The sequence below is a fragment of the Oenanthe melanoleuca genome, chromosome 1A, assembly GCF_029582105.1.
Source record: "Oenanthe melanoleuca isolate GR-GAL-2019-014 chromosome 1A, OMel1.0, whole genome shotgun sequence".
NCBI lineage: Eukaryota > Metazoa > Chordata > Aves > Passeriformes > Muscicapidae > Oenanthe > Oenanthe melanoleuca.
In genome coordinates, this window is record NC_079334.1 from 25194700 (window position 1) to 25214014 (window position 19315).

General features: G+C 47.4%; 7 protein-coding genes across 7 annotated transcripts; 4 read left to right on the top strand and 3 right to left on the bottom strand.

The window, feature by feature from the left end:
• The first annotated feature begins 4897 nt into the window (after positions 1-4897).
• Positions 4898-6222, top strand: LOC130267103 (histone H1.10). Its single transcript, XM_056516436.1, has one exon. It carries the CDS (start codon positions 5325-5327, stop codon positions 5988-5990), a length of 666 nt encoding a protein of 221 aa, XP_056372411.1. The 5' UTR covers positions 4898-5324; the 3' UTR covers positions 5991-6222.
• A 961-nt stretch (positions 6223-7183) lies between these two features.
• Positions 7184-7694, bottom strand: LOC130267133 (histone H2B 1/2/3/4/6). The gene has a single exon (XM_056516467.1). The coding sequence runs from the start codon at positions 7655-7657 to the stop codon at positions 7277-7279; it is 381 nt and encodes a 126-aa protein (XP_056372442.1). The 5' UTR covers positions 7658-7694; the 3' UTR covers positions 7184-7276.
• Positions 7695-7902: 208 nt separating this feature from the next.
• Positions 7903-8611, top strand: LOC130267120 (histone H2A.J). The gene has a single exon (XM_056516453.1). The coding sequence runs from the start codon at positions 7983-7985 to the stop codon at positions 8370-8372; it is 390 nt and encodes a 129-aa protein (XP_056372428.1). The 5' UTR covers positions 7903-7982; the 3' UTR covers positions 8373-8611.
• A 5140-nt stretch (positions 8612-13751) lies between these two features.
• Positions 13752-14139, top strand: LOC130267142 (histone H4). Its single transcript, XM_056516478.1, has one exon. The coding sequence runs from the start codon at positions 13755-13757 to the stop codon at positions 14064-14066; it is 312 nt and encodes a 103-aa protein (XP_056372453.1). The 5' UTR covers positions 13752-13754; the 3' UTR covers positions 14067-14139.
• A 450-nt stretch (positions 14140-14589) lies between these two features.
• LOC130267112 (histone H3) lies at positions 14590-15543 on the bottom strand. The gene has a single exon (XM_056516447.1). The coding sequence runs from the start codon at positions 15482-15484 to the stop codon at positions 15074-15076; it is 411 nt and encodes a 136-aa protein (XP_056372422.1). The 5' UTR covers positions 15485-15543; the 3' UTR covers positions 14590-15073.
• Positions 15544-16344: 801 nt separating this feature from the next.
• Positions 16345-17583, top strand: LOC130267110 (histone H3). The gene has a single exon (XM_056516444.1). The coding sequence runs from the start codon at positions 16345-16347 to the stop codon at positions 16753-16755; it is 411 nt and encodes a 136-aa protein (XP_056372419.1). The 3' UTR covers positions 16756-17583.
• Positions 17584-17672: 89 nt separating this feature from the next.
• On the bottom strand, positions 17673-18047 carry LOC130267136 (histone H4). The gene has a single exon (XM_056516472.1). The coding sequence runs from the start codon at positions 18045-18047 to the stop codon at positions 17736-17738; it is 312 nt and encodes a 103-aa protein (XP_056372447.1). The 3' UTR covers positions 17673-17735.
• Between the last annotated feature and the right edge of the window lie 1268 nt (positions 18048-19315).

Genomic DNA, 19315 nt, shown 5'->3' on the forward strand with positions numbered 1-19315 from the left:
ACCAATATAATTTGACTCTGTTGTGCACCTGGGAGGATAGACAGAATTCACATAGTTTCAAATACCACATTCCAGTTCTCTTCAGGTACTCTGTAAAAGTTACAGGCAGGGTTACATTTCCACATTTTTTCATGGAGATCTTCATCTTTTTGCATTTGCCTTCTTCCCCTTTTCTTCAGCTGAAATCTATCCAAAGTTGGTTGGTCTGTGGAATAAAGTAATACAGAGTCCTGCTCAGAACTGAGGTTCCTAAGCATACTAACACTACTACTACTAATTCTCAGTCTCATGGATGGATGGAGAGATGTAAAATGTGGTTAGAAGAGGATCTCTGATCCAAAGGCTTCAGAAGCTGGGAGGAATATTTTGATGCTTTTGGCTCTCATTATATGGGGGAAAAGAGAAGATTTGGGGGGTCATTTATTAAAATTAAAAATGCCCTTTTTGCTGGTTAGCAAAACCTGAGCAGTTACAGAAGAGTCACTTCTTTGATCAGTCACCTTTTGATCACTCCAAACTGTAGGAATTTAAGTTTTGCTGAGACTCTTACTAGCCTTAACAAACTCTTCAGTCATATTCAGCATGAGCACAGAGCCAAATCAGGGTTGTACAAACTCTTCCTGACAAGCCTTGAAACTAAGGACTGTGTGAGAGGGTAAAGTGTTTTTTGAAGCTCTCTCTATTGAACTTCCAAAATTCAGAAAGTCATGGGAGTGTCATTCGGGGTTAATTTGTACACAGGCTTCACAAATTAACCCAGAGAGGAACTGTGTGCAAAATGGTCCTGAGGGAAAGAATTGTTTCCCTCCACTCAGCACTGGTGAGAGAAACTGGAGTGCTGTGTTAAATTCTATTTAAACCTAAGAAATAATTATTTGGAATATGCTCCCCATAGAGGTTTTAGTGTCCCCCTGCTCTAGCTGATCCTTCTTTGAGTATGGCCAGGACCTACTGCATTAGTGTTAGATTAAAAGATGAGATAGGTTTTTTTTCAAATGTGATTGTCCAAATGCTGAAATAACTTTCCATATATTATTGTTAGTTTAGTTTAATTATAACTAAAAGGATATAGGTTTCTTTACTACTGAAAACACTTTGACACCTTGAATCTTCCCTACATATAAACTTTGCAGTTGCTGAATCAGTACTGTGAATTTCATTTCAGCATGACAGAGACCTAACTAATGTCTTTTGACCTTGTTGTGGTGTTTTTTATTATTAATATTGAGTGATTATTTGAGTCACTGCAAAATTATTATTTATGGATAAGACAGCATGCTGCAGTTAAAAGTTGTCAATTTCTCTGTATCTTTACATTCCTAACTATAGTAATTGTAATTGAGTGTAGGCTTTCAGCTAAATTTGTCTAATCAGCTTATCTGGATTGCTCTCCTCCTGCAGTCTGAATGCCTTATTTGCCTTTATTTGTCTAATATTTTCCCTCCTTGAAAATCTTCTCTCTCGACAAGAAGAAAACCTAAGTATTTTCTCTACCATACAATTTTAGGAATTTTTCCTCTATATACGAACTATTTCTTGTTTTGCAGATTCCTGTATTAGAGAATACTCTGTGATTTTGTAGGTTTCTCTGTAATCTGCACTAGCACCTACACAGCTGAGTAAGGAAGCCAGGGCATGTGTGTGATGGTGCAAGGAAATCAGGCCATGTTTTGGGTGCACATTAAAAGAGGACAAAAATAGGTTTGAATTCCTCAGTAAGAGATAACAGAGACAACAATACAGGGTGCTTGGGAAGGAAATCAGGGAGAACACTGAAAAATATTTGCTGATCAATTGAGTATTAAATGAGTCACATTGAAATATCTCTTCGCATGGAAACTGCAAACAATTTTTATTACCTGCTCACTCAAAAAAATTTTTATTTTCTAGTGATTTTTTTTTGACAAAAAGTAAATTTCTCTGTCTGGTTGAAAAACTGTTCCCTAATCTACCATTGATTTGATATATTATGTGCTCAAATGCTCGATGTGCTTTGATGGTTTGTGTTTTTGGTTTTTTTTTTTTCCTCTTATCAGTAAAGCATCCAGGGCAATTCAATGCTATTTGCAACGATCAGTTTCTAAAATTTCCATTGTGGTTCAGCGTTGCATTTAACAGCTACTCACAGCAGTGCAAACTTGAAAATTGCTCAAAGCTTCTGACAAGTTTATTTTACCCAATTAAGTAGAAAATGTCGTTGCTTGGCCTGGAGTGCAGGAATAACCCCTAAAAAAAGCTTCCCCTTTTCACATCACCTCATATTTCTAAATCTCTCTTTTTGTTTTTTTTTTTTTTATTGATACACACACACGGGAAAAAAAAAATCGCTTCCCCCAGAAATGGGTGGTGAAACCAGGAACATTCTGTCTTCTCAGAAGTGGGCGAGGGATACAGGGATAATTATCTGCAGATAAGAGACAGTGTGATGCTTAAGGAGAAGATACAATAAAGGATGCTGACACACAATGCCGGAGGCCAGCTGCCAAGACTTCCAATGGCGCAGGCTACTAGGAAAAGCAAAGAATTTCAGAAGTGCAACTCAAAATAGGGAGCAGGCAACACGAGGATTTACAGGGATGCACCCAGAGCTAAAAGAGAGGACCTACATTCTACCCTTGAACCACCTTAGATCACAACCTTCACAATCTTCCTCATACGCTTTCCTTACAAAAACAAAAGAGAAGCAAACCAAAAAGAAACCCCAAAAACATCCAGGAACGTTCCTGTGCCTTTAAAACTGACCATGGAATGGGGCCAGCAATCCTTATCTGCTGCAGGTGGAGCTGGAACGACTGCGCTCCTTAGGGAACAAGATCCAAGATCTCCCACCACTTTCTATCCCGTGTCTTTATCTCTCACCTCCGGTCTGGTTACGGGGAAGGAAGCCTCTCCTCTCCTGATGGGCTGAGAACGGGTTTGCTAAAAGCAAGCTTGAAGGGAAACTTGCCCAAATGTGAATGTGAATGAGGTGTGAAGAGGATGCTCCCCGGGGGCCACAGCTGCATTCTCAGGATGCATTGTAAGAGCTGACACCGTCCACTCCCAGCTTCTTGACCGGTTTCAAGTGTAATAAAGCACTCACAGAGCTCTAGCACCGAACTGTCAAAGCTGCAGGATTAAAGCACATTAACCATCGTGCAGCCTTTATTCTCTGAAGGATGGACATCACATCAAACAGCCCCGGATGGATGACAACGCTTCGCGGCTCTTTTGTATCACTTACAGTCACATTCTGCTTTACCTTTGTTCATCTAGGCTGGAAAATATGCATCATACCCTCATCTTACCACAACCGACTATTTTTTATCTCCTAAACATGTTTATACTGTTCACACGACTTGCCACACTGAAATATCAGAATTTGTGGCTACTGTGGACTAGGTCAACTTGTTTATAGGATCAATGTCATATTCATGTGAACCGTGGCAGATTTCACAGCACACTTCAATGTGCTTTTTGTTCTGCTTTTTAATGTGGGTTACTGACAAGCCTAATTTTTTCCAATCTCCTCTTTCTGTTCCTCTGCTTCAAAGTATTTATGACCTCACCTGGATGAAAGCACAACAAAATAAAAAATAGAAATAAAAGAGAATATGGAAGAGTCACAGTTTAATGTTTTCAATTGTAATTTTAATGTATCATTGTCATTTTGATCTGTCTCATTTAAATTAAAACTGCTTGCTGTCAAGTATAATTTTATTGTGTCTTTATCAGTCAGTATATCAAAATACATGGCAGGGCCCTTCGTAACATATTTCATGTAGTCTTGAATCTCAAATTTATCCAGAGAAGAAAAGATGTTCCTTTGTTTAAATACACCCCTGACATTTTGCACGATAAATTTCTACAAAGTGCAATGTGGTGAAATATTTAGTTTGATCTTAACTTATTCTTTCAAACCAACGGGAAAAAAAATTTAGCTGCATTTTAATTAGAAAACAATCGAGGATTCTGTCTTCTGATTTAATAAAAAATTAGCCAAGCAATTCATTGCAGTCCTTAAAAAATTTAATTAATTTCTATTGTCACATAATGAAACTCAATAATTAAGTGAGATTGTGATAATTAGAACTGATTCTGATTTATGAGGATTGTCTGAAAATTACTTCAATATTTTAGGCTTGGGATGGAAAGCTCAATAGCAAGGTTTTTCATTTTTCTTTAAACAAAAAAATTGGAAGAATATGAAACTTACAAAAAAATAAAACAAACAATAAACAAACTAGCTCACAAAACCACTGCAGTCAGTGCTCAAATATTTTTAAGTTATATTGAAACTGATGCATTCTATTCATGAAGACCAGATTTCTACAGTATTTGATTTATTGAGTGATGATTGATGCTTCAGCTGGCTCCATAATTGTTCAAGTACCCTATAATACATATTAGTGTATCTATACCTGTTAGACATTTTTCCCCCCCAAGTCTGCCTCTGATGTTTGTAAGTAATAAAGAATAGCATCCACTACTGTAACCAAGAAAGTGTTAAAATAGCAATTTATCTGGGATTTCTAGGCATTAACTAGGCATTAACAACTTCGCTTTGGAGACAGACTATTCGTAAAAATATCAAAATCTTTCTATCCTCTTAGGGAACATCACACAACAAAACAAAACAACACAAAAAAAAGCTACAACAAAAAAAGCAGCATTGCACTGGCCAGTTGCAAACATTTTTAATAGTATATATATTCCTCCGAAGGTCTCCTCCTTTCCTAAAACAAGAAAATACGTTGAAATACGCTATCCTTAATAGTTAAAGATATGGTTAAGAGAGCCGAATCTTTATCCATATTGAAAGCTCAGCCATGAAATTGTGTTACTTCCTTGTCTTTGAAATCAATTTACGAAAAAAATACTCAAGCTGCTCACTCGGTTTCTGTCCTAATCTGAAGAAAACCCCCCAAAGAGTAAGCCTGCAAAACGGGGAAGACTTTTTATCTTCGTGTTTTATTTTAATTTAGAAGGAAAAACAAAAGTTTGCCGTTCCCGGGGTCTCTCCGGCATCACAACGCGGGGTTAAAAACAGCTTTTCTCTCCCATCTGTAGTCCAAACAGCAAGAAACTTGCCCGAATGAAAGTCCACAGTCTCCTCTTCACTCTCCGAAGAAACTGGGGTGATTTTGCGGCACTCGTTTTACGAAAAATATGGATTTATAACTCCGAAGAAACACAGACTCGGAGGAGGAAAAGCTCTTCCTGGCTAACAGTTAGGCGGGCTCTGCAAAGCACCAATCACAGATCACCGCTTCGCTATAAATTCAGGCATCGGGGTTACTGTAGCCCAATTACTTTCTTTTGATTAGGAAGAAGTCTCTGCAGCGATGTCGGAGACCGCTCCCGCCGCCGCTCCCGCCGTCGCGGCCCCCGCCGCCAAGGCCGCCGCCAAGAAGCCGAAGAAGGCGGCGAGCGGCTCCAAAGCCCGCAAGCCCGCGGGGCCCAGCGTCACCGAGCTGATCACCAAGGCCGTGTCCGCCTCCAAGGAGCGCAAGGGGCTCTCCCTCGCCGCGCTCAAGAAGGCGCTGGCCGCCGGCGGCTACGATGTGGAGAAGAACAACAGCCGCATCAAGCTGGGGCTCAAGAGCCTCGTCAGCAAGGGCACCCTGGTGCAGACCAAGGGCACCGGCGCCTCCGGCTCTTTCCGTCTCAGCAAGAAACCCGGAGAAGTCAAGGAAAAAGCTCCCAAGAAGAGAACTGCTGCAGCTAAGCCCAAGAAGCCGGCGGCCAAGAAACCCGCCAGCGCCGCCAAGAAGCCCAAGAAGGCAGCGGCCGTGAAGAAGAGCCCCAAGAAAGCGAAGAAGCCGGCGGCAGCAGCGGCCAAGAAAGCAGCGAAGAGCCCCAAGAAAGCCACAAAGGCTGCGAAGCCCAAAAAAGCGGCGGCAGCAGCGAAGAGCCCGGCTAAGGCGAAGGCGGTGAAGCCCAAAGCAGCCAAGCCCAAGGCGGCCAAGCCGAAAGCAGCCAAGGCAAAGAAGGCAGCGACCAAGAAATGAAGTGTTGAAGTGGAAATACTTTTAAACCCAACGGCTCTTTTAAGAGCCACCCACTATTGTCCCCAAAAGGGCTGATACACTCCGTCCCTGAGCTCCCTGCCTGCAGCAGAGCCGACTATTCGCCACTATCCGTGTGGGATGCTCGTCTATGGAGTGGATGGGACGCTAAACTTCTTCCAGCCGTGGCTTTACACTAAGACTTGGAAAAATAAAAGTTTACATTCCCTGCGAAAACGTTTTCTAAAGGCTTTTTTTTTTTTTTTTTTTTTTTTGAGCACCGCAAGTGGGTTTATATCTGTTAAAGGGACTGCTTAAGGGCGGGTACCTTTATGGGGCGTGGAGGTTCCTTTCGTTGCTCTAAATCAGCGCGGTTCCTGACAGCACGGATGCCACTGCCACACCTCGTAGTGACCGTAGCAGCGAACTGTCAGCTCGGCTCCTCGGCTCCCTTGGCAATGACCTTTCTGCGTGACTTGCCCGACCTACTTTGGCTTGGAGGCGACGGCCGGGGCGGGAGGAGGGTGGGAGCGGCGGTTCAGCGCTGCTCTCCCGCGCCCTGCCGGGCTGGCGGCGCCGCGCCCCGCGGGCGGCAGCGCAGAGGCGGAGCGGCCCCGGGCCCGCGCGGCACCGCGAGGGGACAGCGCCGCCTCGGATTGGCTGATGGGAGAAACCGCAGCCGCTGATTGGGCCGGTGGGAAATTTGGAAAAGCCCGCGCTGCAGGGGAAAGGGAGGGGGGAAGGGGTGGGAAAAGGGAGAAATGGAGGGGGGCACGGAGCTCTGCCGCGCTGGCTCCGAGCTTACTCGAGCTCCCGGGTCCCCACGTTCCGTGAGATCTCATCCCCTAAAAGCCTCTACGCCATTCCAGGGGTGTTCTCCCTTCCCCCAGCCCTGTACTCCTCATACGGAAAACTATTCCAAAACATCTATACAAAAAGTGGACAAGGTTGATTATTTGCCACTCCGCCTTTTAAAAATAAATGCTTTTATTTTTTTCTTGAAGCACGCTTTCTGATTTTAATGTGAAATTCCTCATTTGGATGGAATAAATCAAAGTATTGTCTCGCAGATTTACTGTAAAATAAAAAGATTTACTGTTTCAATTTATTTAAACTAGTAAGTGCATTTTAATTACCTCTAAGTTGCAAAATACTTACGTATTCATAATTACTACTGCAAAGATAAGTCTAAGGTTAAACATTTGTTTAAAGTGTAAAAGCTCTTTTATAGAGTATGTGGGTGGCTCTTAAAAGAGCCTTTGGGGTTGAGAGTGACGGTCCGAGACGCCCTACTTGGAGCTGGTGTACTTGGTGACAGCCTTGGTGCCCTCGGACACGGCGTGCTTGGCCAGCTCGCCGGGCAGCAGCAGCCGCACGGCCGTCTGGATCTCCCGCGACGTGATGGTGGAGCGCTTGTTGTAGTGCGCCAGGCGCGACGCCTCGCCGGCGATGCGCTCGAAGATGTCGTTGACGAAGGAGTTCATGATGCCCATGGCCTTGGACGAGATGCCCGTGTCGGGGTGCACCTGCTTCAGCACCTTGTACACGTAGATAGAGTAGCTCTCCTTGCGGCTCTTCTTGCGCTTCTTGTCGCCTTTCTTCTGCGTCTTGGTCACCGCCTTCTTGGAGCCCTTCTTGGGCGCGGGGGCGGACTTGGCCGGCTCGGGCATTTTAGCAGCGCTTTTCCTCCCGGAGAAAGCTCAGCTCGTAAAATGGCCGCAGCGCCCGCCGTTTATAGAGACCCTGTATGCAAATATGGGGACTGAGCAGCGTACAATGCGATTGGTCCTTCCAGCAGTGGGCGTGTCCTCGTCGCCGATTGGTCACAATACGATCCGTCTGCTCATTGGTTGTTTCAGCAGAGCCGGGTTCCAGCCAATCGGCGCGGGCCCATCCCGCCCAGGGAAGGGATAAAAGGGCCGGGCGGTTGCGTCACTACGATTGTCTCAATTTCCAGCTGTTTGTCGGGACTGTGCTGCATCCAGAGCTTCCAGCATGTCCGGCCGTGGGAAGCAGGGAGGCAAAGTCCGAGCTAAGGCCAAGTCGCGCTCGTCGCGGGCCGGGCTGCAGTTCCCCGTGGGCCGCGTTCATCGTCTTCTCCGTAAAGGTAACTACGCGGAGCGGGTGGGTGCCGGAGCTCCCGTCTACATGGCGGCCGTGCTGGAGTACCTGACGGCCGAGATCCTGGAGCTGGCGGGCAACGCGGCCCGCGACAACAAGAAGACGCGCATCATCCCCCGCCACCTGCAGCTCGCCATCCGCAACGACGAGGAGCTCAACAAGCTGCTGGGCAAGGTGACGATCGCGCAGGGCGGCGTGCTGCCCAACATCCAGGCCGTGCTGCTGCCCAAGAAGACCGAGAGCCATAAAGCTAAAAGCAAATAAACTCGGCGGGTCAAGCTACTCTTAAGACTTCCGCGGCGTAACATTTTATAACCAAAGGCTCTTTTCAGAGCCACCCACCTAGTCAGAAAAGAGTTGTGTTGCTTTTTTTTATTACCGTGCTCTGGTACCGAATTTTCAAAAATACTCGATTTAACTCGAACTTTTATTTTCAGACCTCGTTTCTACTACAGAGTGCCGGTGCGTTTACTTTCTAACCTGTGTTTATAAATGAATGCTAACATCTCTGTGGTGATTCATTGTTTCCTTTTTCAATTTAAACGCTCAGTAAAGAGCTAGTTTTTAGGATTCTGCTCACCTTTCATGGTTCTCCTGCTTCCTTAGGGTGTACGATACGGCATGGTGGCTAAAGCACAGGTGGGAGTGGCAAAAGCTATGCAGCGTGGAGATAATAGGAGACCATCCTAAATCCCAGATGTAGCTACATCTAATGATAGAAAAAAGATTTCTTCATTCCCTCTAAAGCCCTTTATTCTTAAAAAGATCTCATGTTCTCTCTGTTAAATTTATGTATAAATAGAATGAGGAATGCCTTATGAATAATTACAATAAATATACATCTCACTCGCACTCAAAAGCAAAAGTGTAACTTTTCAGGAACACTTTGTAGCGGCAATACGTTTCCATTCTAAGTGGTGGTCTCAGGTTTTCTGCTCATCAATTCTCCCACTGTTCATTGCTACTCCTTTTGTTACATCAGTTTCCTGCATTGTTGGCACAAATACCACCCAAGACCACAGCCTTAAATCTCTTCATTTTGATTATTATAAATTAGCATTAAAACTGTCTGGCTGATTCCTCTTGTTAGGACGTTCCCAGAAGCTTCACCCGATGGTCTGTAGCACATTGCATTGAGGTGATTGGTCTCATCTTTGTTGCACCTCTGGTTTTTCCATCCCCTGGAGAGGAGGAGGAGTGCTCTGAGCTTGGGGGAAGGCAATACTCCCACTGTGCCTCCTTGCCATCCCCAGGCTGTAGCTGAGAGGCTTTTTAGGCAGCATTGTGCCATGGTCAAAGCAGGGCTTCAGGTATTATATGTGGAAAGAAACATAAAGAAGAGAGCTGCTGGAACACCAGACTAATCTTGTATACCTTTGGTATCTCTGTCTGAAGGTTTTGTTTATAAGTGGACACGTTTAAGGTTGTAGTAGTTTTATTATTATGTTGTTTTGTTGATCATCTTTTGCTACAGCTAAATATCTCCTGGCCTGTACTCTTCTCTTCTTTAAAAATTGTAATGGTAATTAAAAACTTATTTTAAAGTGTATGAGCCTTCTAAGTTTCCAGGAGAGATTTCTACATACGTGTTTTTCAGAAAATTTCAATCTCAGAAAGGCTTGGTTTGGAAGGCTAAAATTAAAGATCATCTCATCCAAAACCCCTGTTTGAGAGTAGGGTCACCTTTCACCAGCCCAGGCTGCTCAAAGCCCCATCCCTGCCTGACTCCAGGGATTTCATCCTCTAGGGATGGGGCATCCACTTTTTCTCCAGACAGCCTTCTTCAGTGTCCCACAAGGCTCCTTGCAAAAAATTCCTTTCTTATGTCCCATGTATAAGTAGCCTCTTCCAGTTTAAAACAATCTTCCTTTCTCCTGTGTCTACAAGTGTGAAAAAAGTCTTTCTGTATTGAAAGGCTGCTACAGGGTTTCCTCTGAACATGTTTTTCCCCTGGCCAAGCAATCACAACTCTCTCAGCCTTTCTTTATGGGAGAGATGACCTCACCCTCTGATAATATTTGTGGCCTTCTCTGGCCCTGCTCTGACAGATTCATGTCTTTCTTATGCCAGAAGGTCACAGAGCTGCATGCAGCTCTCCAGGTGGAGTCTCAGGAGAGATGGGTAGAGCAGGAGGATCACTTTCCTTGGCCTTCTGTTCAGGATGCTTTTGATGCAGCCCACATCAGGATTGGCTTTCTGAGCCACAAGTGTGTATCTGTACATCAAAGCACTGGAATTCCAGAGAAAGGCTGAGGGGCAGAGGTGTCTAAGCAGGATTTCCTATCTCTGCTGACAAACCTGTCTTATGTGGAGGTCAGAACTGGTATCACAAGAGAGGGCCTCCTCATCTGACTATGGAGCTAAATCCAGTATATCCCTCCAAATTCTTCCTGTCATCTGACCAGGAATTCATTATTTACTTCAGAATTTCTTTCCAAATACTTACTACACTCATTTGTCTTCTCACCTCAGTACCTGGAGTTTCATCCTCTGTGTTACTTAGATCCACTGCTTAACACTGCCTAGATTTGCCTTTGCCAGTAGAGGTTTCACCAGTCACTAACCCAGTGTTGCCACCAACAATGATGATTTCAGACCTTAAAAATCTGGCAAATCAGATGGATTATATGGTAGGAGTGCTGGAAACACTCCTGGTGCTCAGGACAGCTTTCAAGCAAATTCCAGTGGGTGAAGGAATGCAGCTAAGCAAGTTTAAATAAATGAAATTACCTCATTTGCAGAGGCAGCTAGCAGTAGGAAAGAGGAAATCCCTATCACATGGTACCTTAGCTGTGTCATCGGGTTGTAATGCACATTCTAAAGAATTTGTGAGGAAAAAAACAAAACAAAATAAAACAAAACAAAACAAACATGCAATCAAGGTCCCTCAAATGATACAGATCACGGTTATGCTTGGGCATAATTCAGTAATTCCAGTCTATATACCAAAAGACTTAAAACTGAATAGTTAGGAATTCAAAGAGCTTTTCTATCCCTTTTCATCTATATAGCTTGCAATGCTAGGAAAAATGTACCTTTTAAGCAGCCCATACACCACTTTAGCTTGCATATCATTATACCTATTATGACAGTTGTAGAAGATACAGATATGGATTTAAATTAACACTTAAGGTCTCAAGAAAATTATGAGCAGCTTTGAAATTGGTTAAAATACACTGCTGAAATGGGTTTTTTACTCTTAATGTACCTTCTTGTGCAGTCATGGTGAGATGCGGCCTTATTGTAAAAAAAAAAATGCAATTCACTCATTATAGTTTAGTGAGGAAATAGGGCAACTGGCCTAATTAATGCACACTTTAAAAACTACAGATTTCAGGTTTTTTAACAGAGCTGAGTTTTGCAAAGATTTCTTTTCTCATTTAACCTCTAATGCTGTGTGAACAAATTCATGAGGAAAATGTAGTATTTAGTATATATAACAAGCAGATCAGACATTAAACTTTGATTAAAAAAAAAATCTCAAATTAACAGTAGAAACACCTTTATTAGGGACTATATTCAGGAGCAAATTTTTCTTTCTTCTTTAATTTTTTTTTTCTTAAGAAAATACTCTGATTCATAAAAGAACTGAATATATCCCTAACAGACACACCTGGGAATTGTGTCCATGTGCACTCCCAGCAGCACATAGGCAAGGCAGCCTTCTAGAAGGAATTATGTTAAATTATATCCAATGTACTGCACTTATTGAAGAAAGGAGTTTGCAATTGTTTTATTTACTTTAAGCTACAGGTCTCAGCCTCTCCATCACCCATCTGGAAGACATGGAAGGGGATTTTCCAAGTCTTGCAGTGGTCATACTGCTGGAAGGAAAAGTTTTACTGGGATCCTCACTCTGCATTTAGGAAGCCTTAGGAATAAATTATTATTTTGACATACCATACCAAAAGATCTTGCATAATTTCTTTTGGTTTTCTTAAGTAATCAGAAGGTTGTTTATAACTGCCTCAGGAAACATAGCTAGACACAGATTTTCAGATATAAAGAGCAAAACAGACTTTGTGGAGCCGAATGGGAATGTTAGGAACCAGCCAGGCAGGTCCAGTAGTGACTAATCTTCCAGTTATAGTTTATAAACAGTCTTAGTTCATTCTGTTTAGTCAGAAAAGCAAACCTAATCTAAATCAAAGCCATATTTTCTTCCTTATACTGTATATGTGAGAAATTCTTGAAATTTGAAAGATAAATGAATTCGCACTGATACTGATAACAAGATTTGCACCTTTTTGCTGTGTGTAACTGAACACATGACTATCTCAATTGGATTTTCCCCGTAATTTAGGGAATATTTTATTTCCAGAAAGATTTTGTAGATGTTGCCGAGGTTTTCTGCATTATATTAAGATATAAATTTAAATAAATAACTGCATACATTTCAAATGATATGAAAAATGATATGGCAGTAGGCATGTTTAAAGGACATAACATACTAATAATATAAGAATTGCCAAGCACCTTAGATATCAGTTCTATTCTGTGCAAGTAATATTTCAACTCTTAACAGATTTAATTTAGAAATACAGTCTCATAGCTCTGTATTTATTCATTCATTTCACAAATACAGTCCAAAATACTGTGAGCAGCATGTAGAGCATGTTTTTCGAAAAACTGTGAAACACACGGAAAAAATTTCTGCATTCCTCATTGAAATAAAATTTTAAAAAAAAAGTGTTCATTCTTCAGATGTCGTACAGACAGTTGTTTGCGATATCCGTAGTGCTTTTTTTCGCTGGCTGGATCTAAGTGTAGGGCAGCGGACGCTCCTGCCCGAGGCCCGGCTGAAGAGATGGTCCCTTCCCCGCCCTCACCCAGCCCCCCGGACTCCCTTCAGGGAATCTCCGGTGAGGTTTCCGTGCGCACAGGGAAGCGCGGAGCGCTCAGCACCGCACGGAGGAGGGGGCAGCTGCGGGAGTGCCCGGGCAGACAAAGGAAACGTGAATCCGGAGCGAACAAAGGCAGCGCTGACGGGAAGAGTTCGCCGCCGGGCTCCCCGCGGGCGGGGCGGGGCGGGAGCGCCCAGACAGGCCCCGCATTGGTCCGATTTTGCCGCAGACCTGCGGGGAGGGACGAGGAAGGGGCGCAGCAGCCCGAAACTGGGGCCGGGGGCGCAGGTCCTGCCTTCCTACTAAGAGAGACCCAAAGATGCCATAGAACTATCTCCAGCGCCCAGGGCAACAGAGAGGGACAGGAAAGAGTAAAAGGGACGCGCGGGCTGACAGCGGGCAGGGACAGTGTAGTGCGGCCCGACATTAATTCAGCAGGGTAGAACCAGGCGCTAAAAAAGCCAAGATTTTAGGTCCAATCCTTGTACGAGCACAGCACTTAGATGTTGAGCTCTATGATCCTTCTGGGTCCCTTCTCTTTTCTCAGAATACACTGTGATGCCATGACGGCGTGAAGCCCAGACCCGCTCGGGAGAGGCGGAGCCGCGGGGACAAGGCCGGGAAAGCGCCTGGGCCGCGTAACCCGGGAAGCCCGTGGGGAGCAGCGCGGGAAGGAGCGGGCGGGGACTGCGCACGAGACCCCGCCTCCCAGCGCAGTCCTCAACCAGGTCCGACCCACTGCAATATAGACGCGCGCCGAAGGGTTGTGAGGCACTGATCTGACCGTGGGTGAACGGGAACCATGTCTGGTCGGGGTAAGGGTGGCAAGGGGCTCGGCAAGGGCGGCGCCAAGCGCCACCGCAAGGTGCTGCGCGACAACATCCAGGGCATCACCAAGCCGGCCATCCGCCGCCTGGCTCGGCGCGGCGGCGTCAAGCGCATCTCGGGGCTCATCTACGAGGAGACGCGCGGGGTGCTCAAGGTGTTCCTGGAGAACGTGATCCGCGACGCCGTCACCTACACGGAGCACGCCAAGAGGAAGACGGTCACGGCCATGGACGTGGTCTACGCCCTCAAGCGCCAGGGTCGCACTCTGTACGGCTTCGGCGGCTAAGCTCAGTTGCTGTTGAATTTTAGCGCTTTTACAACACAAAGGCTCTTTTCAGAGCCACCCACCAGTTTCATGAAAAAGAGCTTTTAATCGCTATTTTAAGTAACGGTGGGGTTTTTTTGGGGGGGTTTTTTGGTTGGTTTTTTTTTTTTTCGGGGAGGGGGGGTACGAATCGGGTACGGCTTTTGTTTTAGTGGGTTTCCCTGAGGCTCGTACTTACTTACCCTCTCCTACGTTCCCGAGGGAAAAGTGTCGCACTTTAGTAGGCGGGAAGATCCTGATCTTTTACACGGGGAAATTAAAACAAAGTAACGTCTGTAGCGCTTTCCACGGGGGCTCCTTGTTCTATAGGGAAACACGCGATGCAACTTGCGTCCTTTACTCCCCCACTGCTCCCCATGAAGCATCCGCTTTCAACCCAGACCCTCTTTAGAAAGAGTAATGGAAGGGACACGGGCGAGAAAAACGTGGGGGAAAGGGTCGGCGTGACCGCGGTTGCCTTAGCCGGTCTCGCAGCACCGGTTTTACCGCCACAGCCTGGAAGGAGAAGAAGCTCCCGAAATGGCGGCGCTCTGCTCCCTGCCATTCTGTGGGCGGGACAGAGCGGGAAGAAGGAACAGCCAAGAGCACCCGGTAGCGCCCTACAGACTGCACAGCAGAGACGCTGCGATCCCTGTGCTCTAAGCCCTCCCTGCCGCCCGCCCCGTCCAGCGCCTCAGGCTGCCTGTTCTCTAGGCACCGCTCTCGCCTTCACCCACCACTGCCCCTTGCGCCCTCCCAGCGCCGGCAGCTTTAAACCGGCAACCTCAGAATGACCGACACGCATGGGGTAGATTGCAAAGGAACGGCAAATCCCAACTCCCCCCACTTATCCCTGGATGGCCACTGGAAAGGGTTTACACGGGCTGCCTATATAGCCTGCTCTGTAACACAGCGACAACAGCTCTCTCCGGTGGATTTGTGGTGGCTCTTAAAAGAGCCTTTCGCTTTGAAGTAGAAGGGCAGGACACTCAGGCACGCTCGCCGCGGATGCGGCGGGCCAGCTGGATGTCCTTGGGCATGATGGTGACGCGCTTGGCGTGGATGGCGCACAGGTTGGTGTCCTCGAAGAGCCCCACCAGGTAGGCCTCGCTGGCCTCCTGCAGCGCCATGACGGCCGAGCTCTGGAAGCGCAGGTCGGTCTTGAAGTCCTGCGCGATCTCGCGCACCAGGCGCTGGAAGGGCAGCTTGCGGATCAGCAGCTCCGTGGACTTCTGGTAGCGCCGGATCTCGCGCAGCGCCACCGTGCCGGGCCGGTAGCGGTGCGGCTTCTTGACGCCGCCCGTGGCCGGCGCGCTCTTGCGGGCAGCCTTGGTGGCCAGCTGCTTGCGGGGCGCCTTCCCGCCCGTCGACTTACGCGCCGTCTGCTTCGTGCGCGCCATCAGGATACAACTTAGTACACGAGAGAACACAACCAGACACTGTTACAAAGTTGTGGACCCGGCTCCTTTTATATCCCAGCGCTGCCCTTTGATTGGCTGATGGAAACGGCCGCTCTCAGGGGGGAGGTTTGAAAATCCCGCGTTAACCCTTTCTTGTGCTACGACCTGCTCTTTAGTACCTAACCTGAAGAAGCCTTTTCACTTGGTCTTCCCCTCATTCTGAGCTGACATTTCTTAGTTTTTAACCACTTGCCTTAATTAATTGATTGCTTTACTACTTACGGTGGGTAAAGATAGGACATAATTTTCCAGGAATTATTGATAACGTGTTTGTAATCAGGTTTGCTTACTCTATCTGTCATCCTAAGTTCTACGGCAGCAGAAACCAAGGAATCCGGTGCTTGTAAGCGATCCAAAACTAAAACTCGATTGGTGTGTATTTTTTATTTTGCTAACGATTTTTTGTTTGTTTTGTCTACTTGATTGGTTTTTTTTGTTTGTTTGTTTTGGTGAGGTTTTGACAGATTGTTATTCTATTCAGTTAAGGAACTTTAAGTAATTGCATTGCTTAAAATGCAAAGCCGCAAGTGCAATTCGGGACCAGCTACAGGAAAGTGTAATTTTAGAAATAGGCAGAATACAAGTAAAACACTGCAGGCGTTGGTGTTCTCTCAAATCCGAAAGAACCCAAGATTTGTTTGGAAGGACGGCCTCGGAGCGGATTCAGTTGTTAGCCAATGAAATTCTCCGCTTCCTTGGCCAATCAGCAAAGAGGAGGCGGGGCCGCCGCGCAGTATAAATATTGGCTCGTTGAAGGTTTTTTAGTGTCTCTAATTTCGGGAGGCTGGTAGAGTGTCCTGATGGCGCGCACAAAGCAGACGGCGCGTAAGTCGACGGGCGGGAAGGCGCCCCGCAAGCAGCTGGCCACCAAGGCTGCCCGCAAGAGCGCGCCGGCCACGGGCGGCGTCAAGAAGCCGCACCGCTACCGGCCCGGCACGGTGGCGCTGCGCGAGATCCGGCGCTACCAGAAGTCCACGGAGCTGCTGATCCGCAAGCTGCCCTTCCAGCGCCTGGTGCGCGAGATCGCGCAGGACTTCAAGACCGACCTGCGCTTCCAGAGCTCGGCCGTCATGGCGCTGCAGGAGGCCAGCGAGGCCTACCTGGTGGGGCTCTTCGAGGACACCAACCTGTGCGCCATCCACGCCAAGCGCGTCACCATCATGCCCAAGGACATCCAGCTGGCCCGCCGCATCCGCGGCGAGCGCGCCTGAGTGTCCTGCCCTTCTACTTCAAAGCGAAAGGCTCTTTTAAGAGCCACCACAAATCCACCGGAGAGAGCTGTTGTCGCTGTGTTACAGAGCAGGCTATATAGGCAGCCCGTGTAAACCCTTTCCAGTGGCCATCCAGGGATAAGTGGGGGGAGTTGGGATTTGCCGTTCCTTTGCAATCTACCCCATGTGTGTAGGTCATTCTGAGGTTCCCGGTCTAAAGCTGCCGGCGCTGGGAGGGCGCAAGGGGCAGTGGTGGGGCAGTGGTGGGTGAAGGCGAGAGCGGTGCCTAGAGAACAGGCAGCCTGAGGCGCTGGACGGGGCGGGCGGCAGGGAGGGCTTAGAGCACAGGGATCGCAGCGTCTCTGCTGTGCAGTCTGTAGGGCGCTACCGGGTGCTCTTGGCTGTTCCTTCTTCCCGCTCTGTCCCGCCCACAGAATGGCAGGGAGCAGAGCGCCGCCATTTCGGGAGCTTCTTCCCCTTCCAGGCTGTGGCGGTAAAACCGGTGCTGCGAGAGCGGCTACGGCAACCGCGGTCACGCACGACACTTTTCCCCACGTTTTTCTCGCCCGTGTCCCTTCCATTGCTCTTTCTAAAGAGGGCCTGGGTTGAAAGCGGATGCTTCATGGGGAGCAGTGGGGGAGTAAAGGACGCAAGTTGCAGCGCGTGTTTCCCTATAGAACAAGGAGCCCCCGTGGAAAGCGCTATAGCCGCTACCCAAGCTTCGTTCCCCGCGTATATATCGTATCTTTTCGCCTACTCAAGTGAGAAACTTAGCTGTTGGGAACAAAGGAAAGGGGTATGCGGGTATGAGCTCCCCAGAAACCAGCTAAAACAAAAGCCCTACCCGCCTTCCCACCACCCCGTAAAAAAAACATAGTATTATGTAGGCAGTGATTAAAAGCTCTTCCTATGAAATCAGTGGGTGGCTCTGAAAAGAGCCTTTGTGTTGTAAAAGCGCTAAAATTCAACAGCAACTGAGCTTAGCCGCCGAAGCCGTACAGAGTGCGACCCTGGCGCTTGAGGGCGTAGACCACGTCCATGGCCGTGACCGTCTTCCTCTTAGCGTGCTCCGTGTAGGTGACGGCGTCGCGGATCACGTTCTCCAGGAACACCTTGAGCACCCCGCGCGTCTCCTCGTAGATCAGCCCCGAGATGCGCTTGACGCCGCCGCGCCGAGCCAGGCGGCGGATGGCCGGCTTGGTGATGCCCTGGATGTTGTCGCGCAGCACCTTGCGGTGGCGCTTGGCGCCGCCCTTGCCGAGCCCCTTGCCGCCCTTGCCCCGACCAGACATGACTCACATTCGCTCGCACCCACACCAATGCGGCGGGAAAAGCCCCGCGCGTGTCTATATTGCAGTGGGTCGGACCTGGTTGAGGACTGCAGGGGCCGGGCCGGGGCGGGCTCTGCGCGCGCCCTTCCCCCCGCGGGCCGGGCCTTTGGCGCCGCCGCTCCCGCCGGGGCCGCGCGCTGCGGGCTCGGGCCGGCCCCGCCCCCGGGAGGCCGAACCGGGCCGGGCCCGGCTGCGGATCCCGCCCGGGTCACCCCGTGCCCGCCGCGCGCGCTCCCGCTGCCCGGCCCCGCGGGGCTCTCGGTACCGATGGCAGCGACAGGGGCCCCGCCGGCCCGGGGCTGCAGGAAACCCGGCCCAGGGCGGCAGCAGAGCCCCAACAAAGGGCCCGGTAAATGCTCCCTTTCTACCGAGGGCTCAGAAACCTCCAGTACAATGCTGCGATTTTTTTTCTATTTTTCATCTTTAGGGGGAATCATATATTTTTTTTTTACTCCCCCCAAGGAAAGCCTAACCTTCCCCACGTCTCTGATTGAATGATCACGTAGCTTTGTTGTGTTATGAGACTGTCGTGCTAATGAAGGAACTAATTATTGTCTCTTACTCATGTACCCATGAATAAAATCTGCATTATGCCATGAATAAAATCTGCATTATGTCTGCGCTTTTAAAGATGTTGCAAGTCTTTGATCATTTTCTTGGTCATATCTTTATTGAAATATGAAACAAGGATTACTTTTTCCGTTTCTTTCTTTACATTATTAGCTTTTGAACACAAAAGTGGTCTGGAGGTGTTATTTTGTGCTGGGTTGCCTGTGTGCTCTGTGAGTCCATTCTGCTGCAGTGACTCCCGAAAGCCTTCAAGCTTTGCATGCGCATATCTACTTCTACTTTTTCCGAGTTATTATTTAAATTTACCATAAATATATATTTGGGGTATTTTTACTTTATGTTGGAAGGATTGTCAAATAAATTCTATCTCATATGGTTGCTATATACCAACTTTCTTGGCAAGAGTTTTCCTCTGGTTAATTATACCTGTGTGCAGTGCACAAGTTTGGGTTTTTTCTGTGTGTCATCTGTTTCTCAATTTGTTTGATCATCATTTCCCTGTTTCCAATGGATGCCTATTACTATAAAATGAGTCTTGAATGTGAAAAGGTTTTGCTTGGTACTTTCACACATTTTTGCCTATGAGCCATCACTGTTTTGTTGGTTTTGTCTTTTTTCACCACCTTTTATCATAAGTTCTCTCTCTCAGGGGAGATGAT

Bases quoted from the DNA above. Each gene is read 5' to 3' on its own strand.
- LOC130267136 (XM_056516472.1), bottom strand. From the start codon at position 18,047: ATGTCTGGTCGGGGCAAGGGCGGCAAGGGGCTCGGCAAGGGCGGCGCC.
- LOC130267133 (XM_056516467.1), bottom strand. From the start codon at position 7,657: ATGCCCGAGCCGGCCAAGTCCGCCCCCGCGCCCAAGAAGGGCTCCAAG.
- LOC130267112 (XM_056516447.1), bottom strand. From the start codon at position 15,484: ATGGCGCGCACGAAGCAGACGGCGCGTAAGTCGACGGGCGGGAAGGCG.
- LOC130267110 (XM_056516444.1), top strand. From the start codon at position 16,345: ATGGCGCGCACAAAGCAGACGGCGCGTAAGTCGACGGGCGGGAAGGCG.
- LOC130267103 (XM_056516436.1), top strand. From the start codon at position 5,325: ATGTCGGAGACCGCTCCCGCCGCCGCTCCCGCCGTCGCGGCCCCCGCC.
- LOC130267120 (XM_056516453.1), top strand. From the start codon at position 7,983: ATGTCCGGCCGTGGGAAGCAGGGAGGCAAAGTCCGAGCTAAGGCCAAG.
- LOC130267142 (XM_056516478.1), top strand. From the start codon at position 13,755: ATGTCTGGTCGGGGTAAGGGTGGCAAGGGGCTCGGCAAGGGCGGCGCC.